This window comes from Leptosomus discolor, chromosome 1 (genome assembly GCF_034619465.1).
Source record: "Leptosomus discolor isolate bLepDis1 chromosome 1, bLepDis1.hap2, whole genome shotgun sequence".
In the NCBI taxonomy this organism is placed as follows: Eukaryota; Metazoa; Chordata; class Aves; order Leptosomiformes; family Leptosomidae; genus Leptosomus; species Leptosomus discolor.
The window spans coordinates 59,567,286-59,582,546 of record NC_141391.1 but is presented as its reverse complement, the minus strand read 5'-3'; the positions used below and the strand labels follow the sequence as shown (position 1 = coordinate 59,582,546).

At 37.1% G+C, this 15,261-nt stretch overlaps 1 protein-coding gene across 3 annotated transcripts in view; it reads left to right on the top strand.

The window, feature by feature from the left end:
• The window catches only part of DOCK9 (dedicator of cytokinesis 9), a 151,189-nt gene that overhangs the window by 69,246 nt on the left and 66,682 nt on the right, over positions 1-15,261 (top strand). For all 3 annotated transcript variants that reach the window (XM_086482052.1, XM_086482050.1, XM_086482051.1), the window contains exons 8-17: positions 1,817-1,991; positions 3,302-3,369; positions 7,228-7,302; positions 7,400-7,540; positions 7,908-8,108; positions 8,251-8,373; positions 12,287-12,369; positions 12,858-12,980; positions 14,799-14,878; positions 14,961-15,148. In XM_086482052.1, coding sequence (XP_086338178.1) covers positions 1,817-1,991; positions 3,302-3,369; positions 7,228-7,302; positions 7,400-7,540; positions 7,908-8,108; positions 8,251-8,373; positions 12,287-12,369; positions 12,858-12,980; positions 14,799-14,878; positions 14,961-15,148 — 1,257 coding nt within the window. The remainder of the gene's footprint in view (positions 1-1,816; positions 1,992-3,301; positions 3,370-7,227; positions 7,303-7,399; positions 7,541-7,907; positions 8,109-8,250; positions 8,374-12,286; positions 12,370-12,857; positions 12,981-14,798; positions 14,879-14,960; positions 15,149-15,261) is intronic.

Here is a 15,261-nt window from a genome sequence, read left to right as displayed (position 1 = left end):
GGGTCTGGAAAACATGTCTTCTGAGGAACACCTGAGGGATCTGGGATTGTTTAGCCTAGTGAAGAGGAGGCTGAGAGGAGACCTTATTGCTCTCTACAGCTACCTAAAAGGAAGTTGTAGCAAGGCGAGTGTTGGTCTCTTCTCCCAAGTAACAAGTGATGGGACAAGAGGAAATGGCTTCAAGTTGCACCAGGGGAGATTTAGATTGGACATTAGGAAAAATTTCTTTACTGAAAGAGTGGGTAGACTTTGGACCAGGCTGCCCAGGGAGGTGGCAGAGTCACCATCCCTGGAGGTGTTCAGAAGACGTATAGATGTGGTGCTTAGGGACATGGTTTAGTGGTGGGTTTGATGGCGTTAGGATAATTGTTGGACTTGATGATCTTAAAGGTCTTATCCAAGCAGACTGATTCTATGATTCTATGTTATGCTTAGTTGTTTTTCAAAGACAATAGATACACAGGAGAGAAAAATGCTGACTTCACTAACAGACATTAAAGGAGCTCTGAGCAACCTGATCTGGCTAAAGATGTCCCTGCTCACTGCAGGGGGGTTGGACTAGTTGGCCTTTAAAGATCCCTTCCAACCCAAACTATTCTGTGATTCTGTGGTAAAGTTGAATAGAGCAGAATATGCTCCTTCATCAGTACTTGTATAAGAGGAATGCTTGCTGACTATATGCAATAGGGTTTTGTTTGTTTGTGGTTTTTTGTTTGGTTTTGGGTTTTGTGGTTAGTTGATTGTGGGGTCTTTTGGTTGGTTGGTTGGGTTTTGTTTGGTGGGGGGTTTTTTCCTCCCAGACTTTTTTAAGTTCAATGGAAAGGCAGGAATTCCCAAAATACTGTTTGGTTTGGGTTTTTTTGTTTCGTTTTGGTTTTAATACTGAAGTATATTGAGACTTTTTTGCATCACAGAGAAGTGCAGTCACATAATGTATGCAGTGTATATATTCACACGTGCAGTCAGATATATAGGCATAGTTGCTCTAGTTCAGTGATTTGGGAAAACTGGGAAGTGTGATAGGTACCACCTGTGTCGAGGTTTTATACTGTGAAAGTTAGTCTGTTAATTGAAAAATCTGAGATATAGTGGAACTGAAATGTAATTTGGCATTTAATTTAACTTCAAACAAACAAGAAGTCCCCCAACCACTAAGTCTTACTGTTTATTTTAATGTTTATTTAATGAATTATCAAATTTTAAAAAGTAAATTGTTGATAATATATGATTTTCGTTTAAGACTTGTGAATTTCTAGGAACATGAGTCGAGCTCAGTAACATTTGAAGCCTTGATTTCCATTGTGCATAAAGGATGGCAATAATGATTAAGGAACAAAGGAGGAAATGGTTCCCAACTTCATGCATATTTAAGAGACTAGCAATATCAGGGTGTTCAGTGTTGAGGTTAGTTGTTATTTAACCTCCGGTATAAAATCCCAACGTGCAAATGATTTTCACTCAAATAATAATTTTATGCTTTTTTTTAATCAGTATATCTTAGTTAGCTTCACTTCTAGATGACCTGAGTACATGAAGACATGATATTTGGAAATTGGATTTTTGTTTTTTAAAAATGATTACAGGCGGAAAGATGAGGGGAAACTGAAAACTGGGCTGTTATCCTTCATGCTTCCGTTGGTTGCAGGGGTACAAATAACTTCAAAAGGTCAAATGTCAGAGAGGAAAAAGTGTATTTATAATACACTTGTTCAAAATATCAAACTGTATATTTTTGTTAAAAGATCTGAAATACACATAACTGATTATGAGTAGACAGTATGTGAAGATATTATAAAGATCTTTTATTTTCTTATAGAACAATAAAGTCAGACGTTTTGCATTTGAACTCAAGATGCAAGACAAGAGTAGTTACCTTTTAGCTGCAGATAGTGAACTTGAAATGGAAGAATGGATAAACACTCTGAACAAAATCCTTCAGCTTAACTTTGAGGCTGCAATGCAAGAAAAAAGAAATGGCGAGTCTCACGAAGGTAAGGAGGGTTTCTAGCAATGCTAATACAGTTATGTGACAATGCCTGCGTACATGCATTTGGAAAGAAAGGCTTTACTGTGGCTGAAGTTTTTGTCCTCTTTGGTCATAAAAATTATAGACTTTTTCACTGTGTGTTTGAACTGATGAGCGTTTTGACCTTTTGGCATTAAAATAGCACTGTTCTATATTGATTCCGGTTGAGTTAAGTCCAGAAGAGAATAACAAGACTGATCAGAAGTAAAGAAAAATAGAACCCAGAATGAAAAATCAGGACCGAGACAGTTTAAGGAAAAGAGAAAACTTAGGAGGAACTTGTTTGGAAATGTCCAGCGGTAAAATGCTGCTGAAAATGGAATAATTTGTTTTGTGGTCACTGTAGGTAGAACAATAAGAAATTGTGGTTACAGTGAGGGACTTAAATTTAGATGTAACTCCCTTGACCGCAGATACTTCGCTGAAGTACTGAAATAGATTGTTTGGGTGTAGAATCTTTTCTGTTGGAGCCCTTTAATAATAGGTAAGGCAGATAAGGAATGGGATGTAGGTATAGTTGATAGTTTGATGACAAAAGGATAATCTAGATGTCCTCTTGTACATTTTTCCTCTTGAGAGTGGATGGGGGGAGGGCAACTGGTATGAGACGAAGTGTGTACGTATCCACAAGAACCTGGAAGAGGTTACAGAAGGTGTTTCTGCTTATAGATACAATATACTAAAAGGGATCATTAGAGTTTAAAATGAGATATCAAAGTCTTTGGTGAAGGTGGCTGGAATTTAATGTGATGTTTGCAATGAAAGCACATTGGAAAAAAGAGAAGTCTGTAGCTTTGTGAAAGACATTTTAGTCAGTGCTCCGCAGTTGACCTTAGAACCGTAAGATGTTTTGTACTGAATGGTTGCTTTGTAAATTCAGTAACCATTGGAGAGTAGAGCTGGGAACCTAATGAACAGGGGGAACTTGTTTTGAAATCAAGTTACAGTGCATAGTGGAAGGAGTAATGTAAATTTGTGCATTCAGTATCCCCTTTCCCTATGAACATATCAAAATGAATATTAAAGCTATTTTCTGGGTAAGTTTAGAAATAACTGCTACTTTACCAATTTGTGTAACTGGTTACGTCCTCCAAGAAGTCACTGCATCAAAATGAAATGATGGAGTCATCTACAACCTGTTTCTGTTCAAAATGGTAATTTTTGAGGGGGTAAGAGTTAAGAAAAAAAGGAAATAAATATTTTTGCTACAGAGTTTTGTGAGTGGTTTGTTTTTTTGTTTTTTTGTTTTTTTTTAATGTGGTTTTGTGATTTCAGATGATGAACAAAGCAAAATGGAAAGTTCTTCAAGTATTTTTGATAACTACTATCCTGAAATTGCCAAGGTAATATATATTGTAAATGCCAACTCAGGATATAAAATACTAAACATAAGTTAGCCACATGAACTTTCAGTAAAGGTAAGGTATTGGCTTTTGGCTTCGAGGCAGTTTGTGGTGCTTTGAAAGCTTAGAAACTCTTTTGTGAATAGGCTTGGTTATTGAGCTTCTTAATTTTCTGCTTTTTGAAGCAAACTACCCATTGTCTTAAAGTTGCTTGTATAGATCTTGACATGTTGTTTAAAAGCAGCATGTTGTATTATTTTATTCGTTTATTGTATTTTGCATATTTTCTATTGTTTTATGGCATGCAGGTAAGTGCTAAAATATTTCTATAAAAATCTAGTTATAGTAAAGTCAAGTGTTACTTTTATAGTTAGAAGTTCAGAGCAGCTTAGTAGCAGTGATGATGTGAATGTATTTTAAGATGCTTGTTTTTGTAACTAGCTGGCAAGTTCATGGGTACTTACTGTATTGCCATAGTTCTTGCTTTTCAATTTTGTTCTTACAGAGGTGTGGTAGAAATAGAAATAAGAATAAAATAAAAATAAATAGAAAATAACAGTAACTATTCATCAGTTCATTTGTAGACTTTATTTCGGTTAAATCAGTGACTTCTGTATTGCAATAAGTTCTCTAAGGGAGAAATTTTTCTTAAATTATCTAAGGACTGGTGCTAGTGACCTTTTTCTGGGAAGCTGCAGGATCCAAACTCCTTCCTGTGACTTCCTTTTTCTTCTGTGTGACACAGCCTGCAGTCTTGAAACTTTTTCCTTGACCGTGCTCTGGAATGTTCTCCCCTTCTCTTCTGAGGATCTGTCTGACCTAGTAACTACTCCTGAAGGGAGTAGGGCAGCTTATAAACTGAGAACAAGGAGCAAAACAAATTCTATCTGTTACAATAGCTAACATATCAGAAGATCCAGTCAGAATACATTAACAGGTTTTTAGCACTCAAACTAGTTGGCTGACTTAATTCTTTCTGTTACTGCTTTGTAATCAACTTAGCACATGCACACAAAAAATTATTACATGATAATCTAACTCCAGTTACAGCTGTATTTGGAAATTAATTGGGATTGTGGTGCATACAATCAAAGTTTCCTTGGAAGACCTGTAAGCATCAAACAGCATACTTACATGAGGCTATGAAGATTCATTTCAGAAAGAAATATAAAATTAGATGCTCTTATTATATGGAAGATTTTTCTTTCTTTATAGTCAGAGTTATGGGAATGCTTAGGTTCCATATGACTTCCTGAGGGGACTTTTATTCAGGGCTGCAGCACCAGCATATAGGTTTACTTTTATACAAATACTGCTTCCTGTTTCCATAACCTTCTGATCCGAAGCATGCAGCTCTTTAAGCTCTTTTTCTAGCATGTTATTTCTCTCAGCTCTTTAAGCACTCATGTTGGGGTTTTTTTATTGCATGGTTATAACCCATTTAAATTTCTATTTCCTTCAAAATAAGTTTTTTGGTTTTCCTGTTCTAGTTCATCTTTACCAAATACTACCTTTCAAAATAATTTGCTCTAATGTATTTTTCCCTGAGGAGAAGTTCAGGGAAAAATCTGCCCGTTTGCATTAGTACCATGTTTATGCCTTAACTTGATTACTTTATATAAATACTGTTTGTTTCAAGGATTTTTGTTGTCCTCTATTCTTTCTTGGATTGTCTTTTCAGCTGTTATTTGGGTTTGGTTCTTTTTTTCCCCGGTGGAAGACTTAACAAGGCATTGAGCCTTCTTTTGGAAGAGTTTATACTTGCTTTATTATTTTTGTTGGTTCTAGGAGGAGGTTTTCACAATAGCTGACCTCATATCCTTATGAGGAAAGAGAAATCCCTTCAGGGGTGATTGTAGAGCACCTGACAATAGGGGAAAAACAGTCTTCCTAGGAAAGGTTTAACCTTGTGAGTACATCTCCAAGTCTTCATTTTTCTATCAACATCTGTTAGTTTAAAACATAAAACTGTGCACTTCAGTGCACAGGTGTGCACATATATACCTTGGTCTGTCATGCCTAGTTCATGTTCCTTTTGTCTGTAGCTTAAGTACTAAGAGTGAATGTAGGGGGTTTGGGCTTTTTGGTTTTGTTTTTTAATCTTCAGAGAAAACAAATTAGATTTCTACCTTAAATAACTATGTGACTGTCATGATCAGTGTGCCCAAGTACCTCCTTAACCATTACAGTCCCAGTATTCCTTGAGGGAGGAAAACGTGGTCCCTGTTTTACAGATAAGGAAATGGAATTACAGAGTCACTGCTGTGCTGTAGACAGGGTCAGTGACTATATACGTTTTCAGTTCCTGACTTCTGACTGACTGCCCCTGATCTGTCAGTCAAAAATGCATATTTTTGTTCTGTCTTTAGTGTAGCCAAAGAATCTAAAACTGTTCAAGATGTTTTAGATGAAACAGTTTCTGTCTTGCTCCTGTGACTAGATCATCTTCCCTTTCCAAAATATACATGCAGCTTTCTTGCCATCTTTAAATTTCTTCACAGTTTAGTCCTGTATTTATCAGTCATACCGGCTGTTGAACAAGCAAAGTCTGCCAATACTCTGCTGGTATCGAGTGTCTGGGTCGTGTCTTTCACAGCAACTCTCGTCCTTTCTCCTGTGTGTGTTAAAGATAAGAAAGTAAAGTAAATGAAATCCATAGAACATCTATACTCAAAATCACATCTCAGAAGTTCCTCTTTTGTAATGCATCCTTTAAGTCAAATTATTTGTTGGGGGGTTATTATTATTATCAACCTTATAATAGGATTTTGAGCTCTTAGAGCTGATGGGGTTTGGTTTGGGTTTTCTTTTTCTTTTTATTTTTATTTTTTTTTCTTTTTCTTGAGACATAGTAGGGGTTTCTTCAACCTCTAGCAAAGCAGATGTAGGCAGTAGATCACTTCCAGCTGACAGTCAATGATGAGCATTTTGGATTGGTAACTTCTTTTAACCCATACAGCCTCATCCAAAAATAGGTACCTGTCTGTAATGTAATACTTTGTACCCCTGTTTAGCCAGCTACTACTTTGGGAATGGCAACTCTCCTATATGGGTAATTTTGGCGCGTGCATATGTCCGTTTGTCGTGTCCTGTGACAAAATCATAGAATACTCTTTAGATAATAGCTTTTTTTGAAAAACTAACCTATGTATACCATCAGTTCTCACATTCTATTTTGTTCCACTTTACTTTTGTTTTACTGTTAATAGGTAGTTATGCACCAATCCCAGGCAGGATCAGTGTACAGCGTACGCTGCAAAGTAACTTTGAAGTGTGAGAGGGTTTATCTTTTGGAAGTTTTTGGGGTTTTTCCACCTACCCACAGGAAAACCACTTCTTTGGCAGTAGATCTTGAGAAAAGGGGAAAAAAAAACCCGAAAACAAAACAAGAAAAAGAAAAAAGAAAGAGAGCTATGATGATGTTTCTTAATTTAGGTAACTGTTGTTTCCTGAGCAATCTTCTGGTCTCAGGATAGTTCTGAGCTTTAACCTACATTCATACTTTTTTTTTTTTTAAAAAAATAAAATAATATTATGAAAGTTATTGTTTAAGGAGGCAAAGTGCTGTATGAGCTACACTGGAGTATACTTCCCGTGAGCTTGGAAGGTTACGTGTTGTGATGTAAGTTTTTGTGTTTCTAGGCCTGGAAAAGCCTTTAGAGGAGAGGAGTCGTCTTTCACTTTTTACTCAGGCATGATGGAGCAATTTAAACAAGGGCATTGCAAAACTCAGTTAGGGAGAGGAGTGCCTGAACTAAAAACATGTAAAGCTTTGAACATCACAGAAAAAGTAAAGAAATTGAAAAGCACTTTAATTTAATAGAGTCACGCTAAGATTTTTTTTCTTATTTTGAACAGAGTACCAGAGAAGCAGAAATCAAGTTGAAAAGTGAAAGCAGAGTTAAACTTTTTGCCTTGGATCCAGATGCACAGGTTAGACTTTTTACAAGGAAGCGTGTTAGTTTCTTTTGTGTTGAACCTTTTGAGATTAAAAACAACTTACCTTAATTTTCCTTTTCTCTTTTTAAAGAAACTTGACTTTTCTGGTATTGAACCAGAAGTGAAGCCATTTGAAGAGAAATTTGGAAAAAAAATTCTTGTGAAGTGTAATGATTTGTCTTTTAATTTGCAAAGCTGCGTTGCAGAAAATGAAGAAGGACCCACAACAAATGTAAATAATTAACCTAATTATTTTCTGTTAATATAATAATTAATGTCTTAATACTTTGCTGACACTATTCTTAAAGGCAGGAATTCCTTGCTGTGATTGGGAAACTTGTATTGTGGGTTTTTTCCTACTCCTTTTAATCAAAATGAAAGCCTAAATCCTACGAAAAGTAGCTGTGCTACTAATCTTTTTGTTGTGTTGTAGAAAGTGGAATTTTTCTTTTACTATCTTTTACATCTTGTCAGTAATATCTAGAGCGATGGCCATGTGTAAGTGTTTATAAAAGTGTTGCTCATCTTCCTTTCATACACATTTTTACACTAATATAGATGACAGCAATGACACTTGATTCTTTTTTTTAAATGTCTAGGTAGAACCTTTCTTTGTCACATTATCACTGTTTGATATTAAAAACAACCGAAAGATTTCAGCAGATTTCCATGTTGATTTGAACCACGCCTCAGTAAGGCACATGATATCCAGTGCATCTCAACAAATGATGAATGGCAGTGGTGACAGCTTACACAGAATTCAAGACATTCATGAAACTGTGTTACAATATCCAAAGCAGGTGAGAAGTAGTAACCTAAAGAATTAGTAGCATTTTGGATACAAGTAGAGAGGTTTTCTGCATGCTTCAGATGGCTTTCTATTATGTGATGTAAAATGCATGTGCATTTTCCTTTTATATTTATCTCTTGATTTATTTCTAGGGAATATTCTCCGTCACATGTCCTCATGCTGACATTTTCCTCGTGGCTAGAATAGAAAAAGTATTACAAGGAAGTATTGCACATTGTGCCGAACCATATATGAGAAGTTCAGATTCTTCAAAGGTGTGTTATCTTCTTCTGTGGTGTGAAAAAAATGCTGGAGCGAGACAGGTTGACTTCAAATTAATAAATACCAGTCAAAAGCTTAGTTCTTTTATAGGAAATTCAGACAACTGGATTATTTGACTTAGTAAGTTGGTAACTATTAATTGAAACATTATAGTTAAAGCCTAACATTATTGGGAAACATTTAGTTAGCTTTTTATAATTGTGACATAATTATAATTTTTATAATGGCTTTAAATATACTGATTTGTTAAAACTTTATTATACTGTGATGTGAAAGTTGAGCTGAAAATTTTTGAACAATGAAATATTAGATATAGGTCAGAAATTAACTGTATGTCTCTCTTAGTTAATGCATCTTATTTACTATATCATTGCTGTTGACTTTTCCTTTGTCTCACTTTTGCTGACCATAGTTTACTGTCACTTTATCTGCATGTTTGCTGTTTATTCCTTCAGAACCACTGAGATCATTAAGCCTCTGTTTTTAAGTATAAAATGCTTTGGAGATTTGATAGAACTCCAAATAGCATTTGGAAATAAACCACCGAAACACCTTAAGTTTGTTAGGATGACATAACATTTTAATGTTTTCTGAAACATCTACAAGAAGCTTTGTCCATTGCTGCTTGTTTGTCGCTGAAGAAATAGAGTTTTAATTTTGTTGATTTACAGCTGTGCTTAAAAAGTCCAACCAGGATACTAGGAGAAAAGATTTTTTTGTAAGCAGTGTCAGCTGCTGTTGACATTCTTCCTGTTTTCAGCTAGTGAAAGGGAAGAAGGAAGGGTTAACTTTCAGACTCTGCAAAGGAACAGTGTTCTTTCCTACTGATTTAGTGCTGGCTGAGCTATGTGTAAAAAACCATGCATTTTTCACTTGGTCTTAATATAGATCAGATGACTTGCTTTTCCAGGAATACTGGAGATTTTTTTTTTTTTTCAGCTATAGTTCAAAAACAGCAACTTTGTATTTTAGGAGTCTGGTTCTGAAGCGTATGCTGACTGCTCCTGAGTTAAAACAAACCTGAATTGAGTAACTGATTTTCATGGTCTTGGGCCTGAGCCACATGGGGAGGTTAAGTAAGCCCAAGTGTTCCCAAATTTGATGCTGAGTGCTTGACTTTGTATTGCAGGAGTACCCAGCAGGAACATTCATGGTTATATTAAGTTATGCTGTCCATTTCTGGTATTCATTTGCTTATAATTTTATACAGTTGAACACTTAGTTTGAAATTTTTTTTCTGTCCTTTTTCTCTGGGATTACACTATATTAGCAGAACAGTACCAACTATATAGGCCTCTATGTGCGCCAGTGCAATGAGCAAGTTCCAGTTCCTTGCAGAATTACTATTCTGGACAAGAAAAGGTGAAAATGGAAGCAGCAAATTCTATAGCAAAGAGATCACTTGTTCTCTCCTTAAATGAATACAGCGAATTAATCATGATTACTTGTCAAGGTTCTATGCTTCTGAGTGCAATTTCCCCCTTTTTACAGGAAAGGATAGTGGAGAGTTGGCTCAAACAGCACACTAATAGAAAGAGCCCGTCGTAACGTCAGCAGCACAGATCAGGGATAATATTCAGGCAGGTTTAATTTGTGGGATTTTTGCCTCTGGCAAATAATTTTGCTCTGTGTAGGCACATAGAAGAGGCTCGTTTCTGAGAAGAGAAGCCCACTGCTCTGTCAGGAACTTCTGCTTTAGCTTAGGTGGTTCAGCTCGATGCTGAACATCTCAAACTAGTGGTTTTCTAGCTGTGAATGTTATACATGTGCGATACACTTTATACACGAGAATGCTGAGAGAGCTGGCAGATGAACTTGCCAAGCCACTCCCCATCATTTATCAGCAATCCTGGTTGACAGGAGAGGTCCCAGAACACTGGAGGCTTGCCAATGTGACACCCATGTACCAGAGGGGCTGGGAGGAGGATCTGGGGAACTACAGGCCTGTCACCCTGACCTCGGTACCGGGCAAGCTTATGGAGCGGTTCCTCTTGGGTGCGCTCACATGGCAAATGCAGGATATTCAGGTAATCAGGCCCAGCCAGCATGGGTTCGTGAAGGGCGGGTCCTGTTTGACCAACCTGATCTCCTTCTATGACCAGGTGACCTGCCTAGTCAATGAGGGAAGAGCTGTGGATGTCATCTACCTGGACTTCAGTAAGGCATTTGACACCATCTCCCACAGCATCCTATTGGGCAAGCTGATGGCTCATGGCTTAGACAGGTGTACTCCTCGCTGCGTTAGAAACTGACTGGACGGCCAAGCACAGAGAGTTGTGGTGAATGAAGTTAAATCCAACTGGTGGCCGGTCACAAGCGGTGTCCCCCAGGGCTCAGTATTGGGGCCAGTCTTGTTTAACATCTTTATCGATGATCTGGATGAGGGGATTGAGTGCTCCCTCGGTCAGTTTGCAGATGACACTAAATTGGGTGGGAGCGTTGATCTTTTTGAGGGTAGGAAGGCTCTGCAGAGGGATCTGGACAGGCTGGATCGATGGGCTGAAGCCAGTTGTATGAGGTTCAACAAGGCCAAGTGCTGGGTCCTGCACTGTGGTCACCACAACCCCGTGCAGCGCTACAGGCTTGGGGATGAGTGGCTGGAAAGCTGCCTGTCAGAAAAAGCCCTGGGGGTGCTGGTCAACAGCCGGCTGAACATGAGCCAGCAGTGCGCCCAGGTGGCCAAGAAGGCCAACAGCATCCTGGCCTGTATCAGCAATAGTGTGGCCAGCAGGAGTAGGGAAGTGATTGTGCCCCGGTACTCAGCACTGGCGAGGCTACATTTTGAGTACTGTGTGCAGTTTGGGGCGCCACGGTAGAGGAAAGATGTTGAGGTGCTGGAGTGTGTCCAGAGAAGGGCAACGAAGCTGCCCTGGTGAGGGGTATGGAGAACAGGTCTTCTGAGGAACACCTGAGGGAACTGGGATTGTTTAGCCTAGTGAAGAGAAGGCTGAGGGGAGACCTTATTGCTCTCTACAACTACCTAAAAGGAAGTTGTAGTGAGGCTGGTGTTGGTTTCTTCTGTCAAGTAACTAATGACAGGACAAGAGGTAATGTCCTCAAGTTCCGCCAGAGCAGATTTAGATTGGATATTAGGAAAAATTTCTTTACTGAAAGAGTGATTAGACATTGGACCAGGCTGCCCAAGGAAGTGATGGTGTCACCATACCTGGAGGTGTTCAGATGTATAGATGTGGCACTTAGGGACATGGTTTAGTGGTGGGCTTGGTAGTGTTAGGATAATGGTTGGACCTGATGATCTTAAAGGCCTTATCCAACCAAAATGATTCTATGATTCTATGTTGATTCTACATAATGGAATTGCTTGTTCAGTTAAAAGTTAACCAAAAATTTAAGTTTTAATGAAAACAGTGTTGCAATGTCTATATGTAGGATCGTCCATGTGATCTTCATACAAGTCCTCCTCATATTCTATGTGTACTTGTAATGCAAGTATTGCAGAGTATTTTACTATTTACCCTGCAGGAATGTGTTTAGCTACATAGAGTGGGTGGTGAATATGGGACCAAGTTGTAGGGGTTGGTGTTTTGTCTGGAGTCACAATTTTGTCTTAGAAACCAGTTGAATTTTGTTCTAGCTTTCATATGAGTTTTGTATATAATAACTTTTTTTCTTGCTTGATTAAATACATATTATTGGGACTGTAGATGGGGCTGCATTTTTACCCACGACATTATGTGAAATCAGCAGGCCCTGCTTAACCTGAAATGAATTGTTGAGCTATTATCATTTGTCTTTCTTTCACATACTTGGGATTAATCTTCTAAAGAAGATTTTACAATTCATATCGGTGTTAGTATGTGGTTTTCTTCTTGTATGCTAATGGTGCGAAAAATGTAGCTTTTATGTCCTAGGGCATAAAAGGGCTAGCTATTATGTCCCTTGCAGGTTGCACAGAAAGTTTTGAAGAATGCTAAGCAGGCTTGCCAGAGATTAGGTCAATATAGAATGCCTTTTGCCTGGGCAGCTAGGTAAGTCAACCTGTATTTTTTCCTAACTTTCTTTAACATAATTTTCTGATCTCACTTCTTGTAAGACTTAATGTGCTGTTTAAATTATTTCTTGTTTTACTTCAATTAACCAAAGATTTCTGACAAACAAACTTACACTTCAGCTCTGTAGTAGGAAAAAAGTTATAAACATTGGACTTGTTGATCACAGAGGTCTATTCTAACCTAATAATTCTGTGATTCATTGTATTATTTATTATTCAAACCATTGAATATTGCCAACTGTTTTCTGTTGTAAGTATTTTTTCATTTTACTAAGAATGAAATGGTTTACACTTGATTTGTTAGACTGAGCTATCTATATGTTAAAACTCACGAACAATGACAAGAGTATTAAATACTTAATATGAAGGTTGGCACAGTATGTTTTAATTTGTAGTAAATAAATTCCCTGAATTGAATTTCAACACTTTCATAAACACATCTGAAAGCAAGATTTTGACTTTCAGGACGCTGTTTAAAGATGCATCAGGAACCCTGGACAAAAATGCAAGATTTTCTCCTCTCTTCAGACAAGACAGTAATAAACTTTCAAATGAAGATATGCTGAAATTGTTAGCAGATTTCAGGAAGTAAGTCTAATTTCCCCTCTTTAAAAAATAAAAACAAAGCAAATGAACCATCCTCTAACTGCCCTCTTGGCCCTCAAACCCCACCATTTTTTGTTATGATCTTGAAGTGGAGCACCTAATATTTTCACGTATGAATTGATATGTTTTTCACTTCAAATATAGAAGTTGTGGAAATATAATCAAGGCCTTCATACAAGCTACAGGTCTTTCCTTTGCAGGACTGAAGCATTATGCCATGTGTAGCTTGCAGTAAGCATCATATCCTGAAGTAGCTCTGTGTTGTTATGCTTGCACAATACACTCTTCTGGTTCTCAAAGTATGAACGTAAATCATATGTTCACTGACCTTGGACAAAGAATGCTAGCTCTCAGGGAAAGGGATTCAAGCCAGTGTCACTGCAGTCCACCTCCACTGGGAGTGCAAGTGGCTCAGGATGCTGAAATAACAAAACATTGGTCATCCTTTTTTTACGAAGTATTCCTGAAGACTGCATCAGTTTGTGTGCAATGCTTAAGAATCTCCTACTGACAGATGACCCTATTAATAATTAACTAGTTTTAATCTCCTTTCTTGCTAAATAGGATGTAAAATAATAGAGCAATCTTTTCTGCTTCGCAAGGGCATTTCCACTTCTGTTATAGTACAATTAGCTGGATTGTATTAATTTGAACAACTGCTAATTGCAAAAGGCTTGGGCTACAGGTTATTTTATTCTTGCTTGCCAAATCTGATAAGGAGATGAGGTTTGTAATAGATATTTTAATTCCATTTTAGTAAGCTGCTTAAAGTTTCATTGACATTCACATAGCGTTGAAACTGCTGTGTAATGATACTCCTTGCCGTAAACATCATTATTGGAACTGAAACTAATACAGTAAATTAGCCCACCACATCACTTTACTTTGTGAATTAAGGAAATGCTTTTGGTTGTTTCAGCATCCGGTTTGTAGAATCGTGTACACTATTTCACAGGAATTTTAGTAAGAAAGAGATTGTAATGTCTAAGGTTTAGTTATTGGAATTAGAATCCAGACTCCAACCAGAAAAAGTTGTTTGTTTCAAAGCACAAGGTTGCATTTTGGGAAAATTTTGCATCCGCTTCCTCTGCAGTAATTTTAAAAAAGTCATGCTGCTGACTGTCCTTGCTAATAATGGGTTCTGCACTGATGTTTTAACATGGAAAATACTCCCACTTCAAATCACATTTCTGAATTAGCTACGTGATAACATCTAAAACATTTCATAGTAGGCTAGTTAATAGTAAATATTTTGCAGAGTGAGTTATTATTCTAGAAAAAGGAGGAGGTAGGAAAAAAAATACTGAGTAGAAGATGCATTTTGTTAACGTACTAATTTGTCTCCCCGGTTGTTCTTCCTCCAAGTTTACCCCACTACCAGAAATGCTTGTCACTGGCCATTGAGATTTAAAAAGCTTACTTATAGGTCCTCTGTTTGCTGCAAATGATACCGAGTTATTACATGGCAAATAAACCCTATCTTTAACAAATGTTTTTGATTAAAAAATTTTGATTTAAAAAAAGAAAAACATCATGCTTTTTCTTAACCTTTTCCACAATAGCAAAAAAAAAAAAAAAATAAGGCTTTTTTTTTTTTTTTTTGGTGAGAATTTAAAGGAAGAGAAAACTGAATCTAGGGAAAAAGCAAGACCACATCAGTCATCCACCCCCAAACCACCTTTCCTCATATACTCCTATTTCAGGATATTACTTTTGCCTCTGTTTCCTATTATCTCTTTTGTCTGGCATCTGATAGTTTTGCATTTAGCCTGACTTTGAGGTTTTTTTTCCTTCCTATAGACCTGAAAAGATGGCCAAACTTCCTGTTATTTTAGGAAATCTGGATGTTACAATTGATAACGTGTCACCAGATTTTCCAAGTAAGTATTAATAAACACTGTTAAATGAACACGCAGGCTTTTTCTCTTTGTTTTTTTATTGAGTTTTTTTATGTGTTTTCAGATTATGTTAACTCATCATACATTCCCATGAAACAATTTGAAAACAGTACCAAGGCACTAATAACATTTGAAATAGAGGAATTTGTTCCCTGTATACCAAAACACACTCAGCCTTTCACCATCTACAACAATCATCTTTATGTTTATCCAAAGCACTTGAAATATGACAGCCAGAAGTCTTTTGCAAAGGTGAGTACAGGAAAACTCTACATTCTTTTTTCCAAGTTTGGTTAAGATTGTTTACATGTTATATTTCTGTGATGATCCTTATGATTAAGTGTTTGGGTTTTTGTTCTTAAATC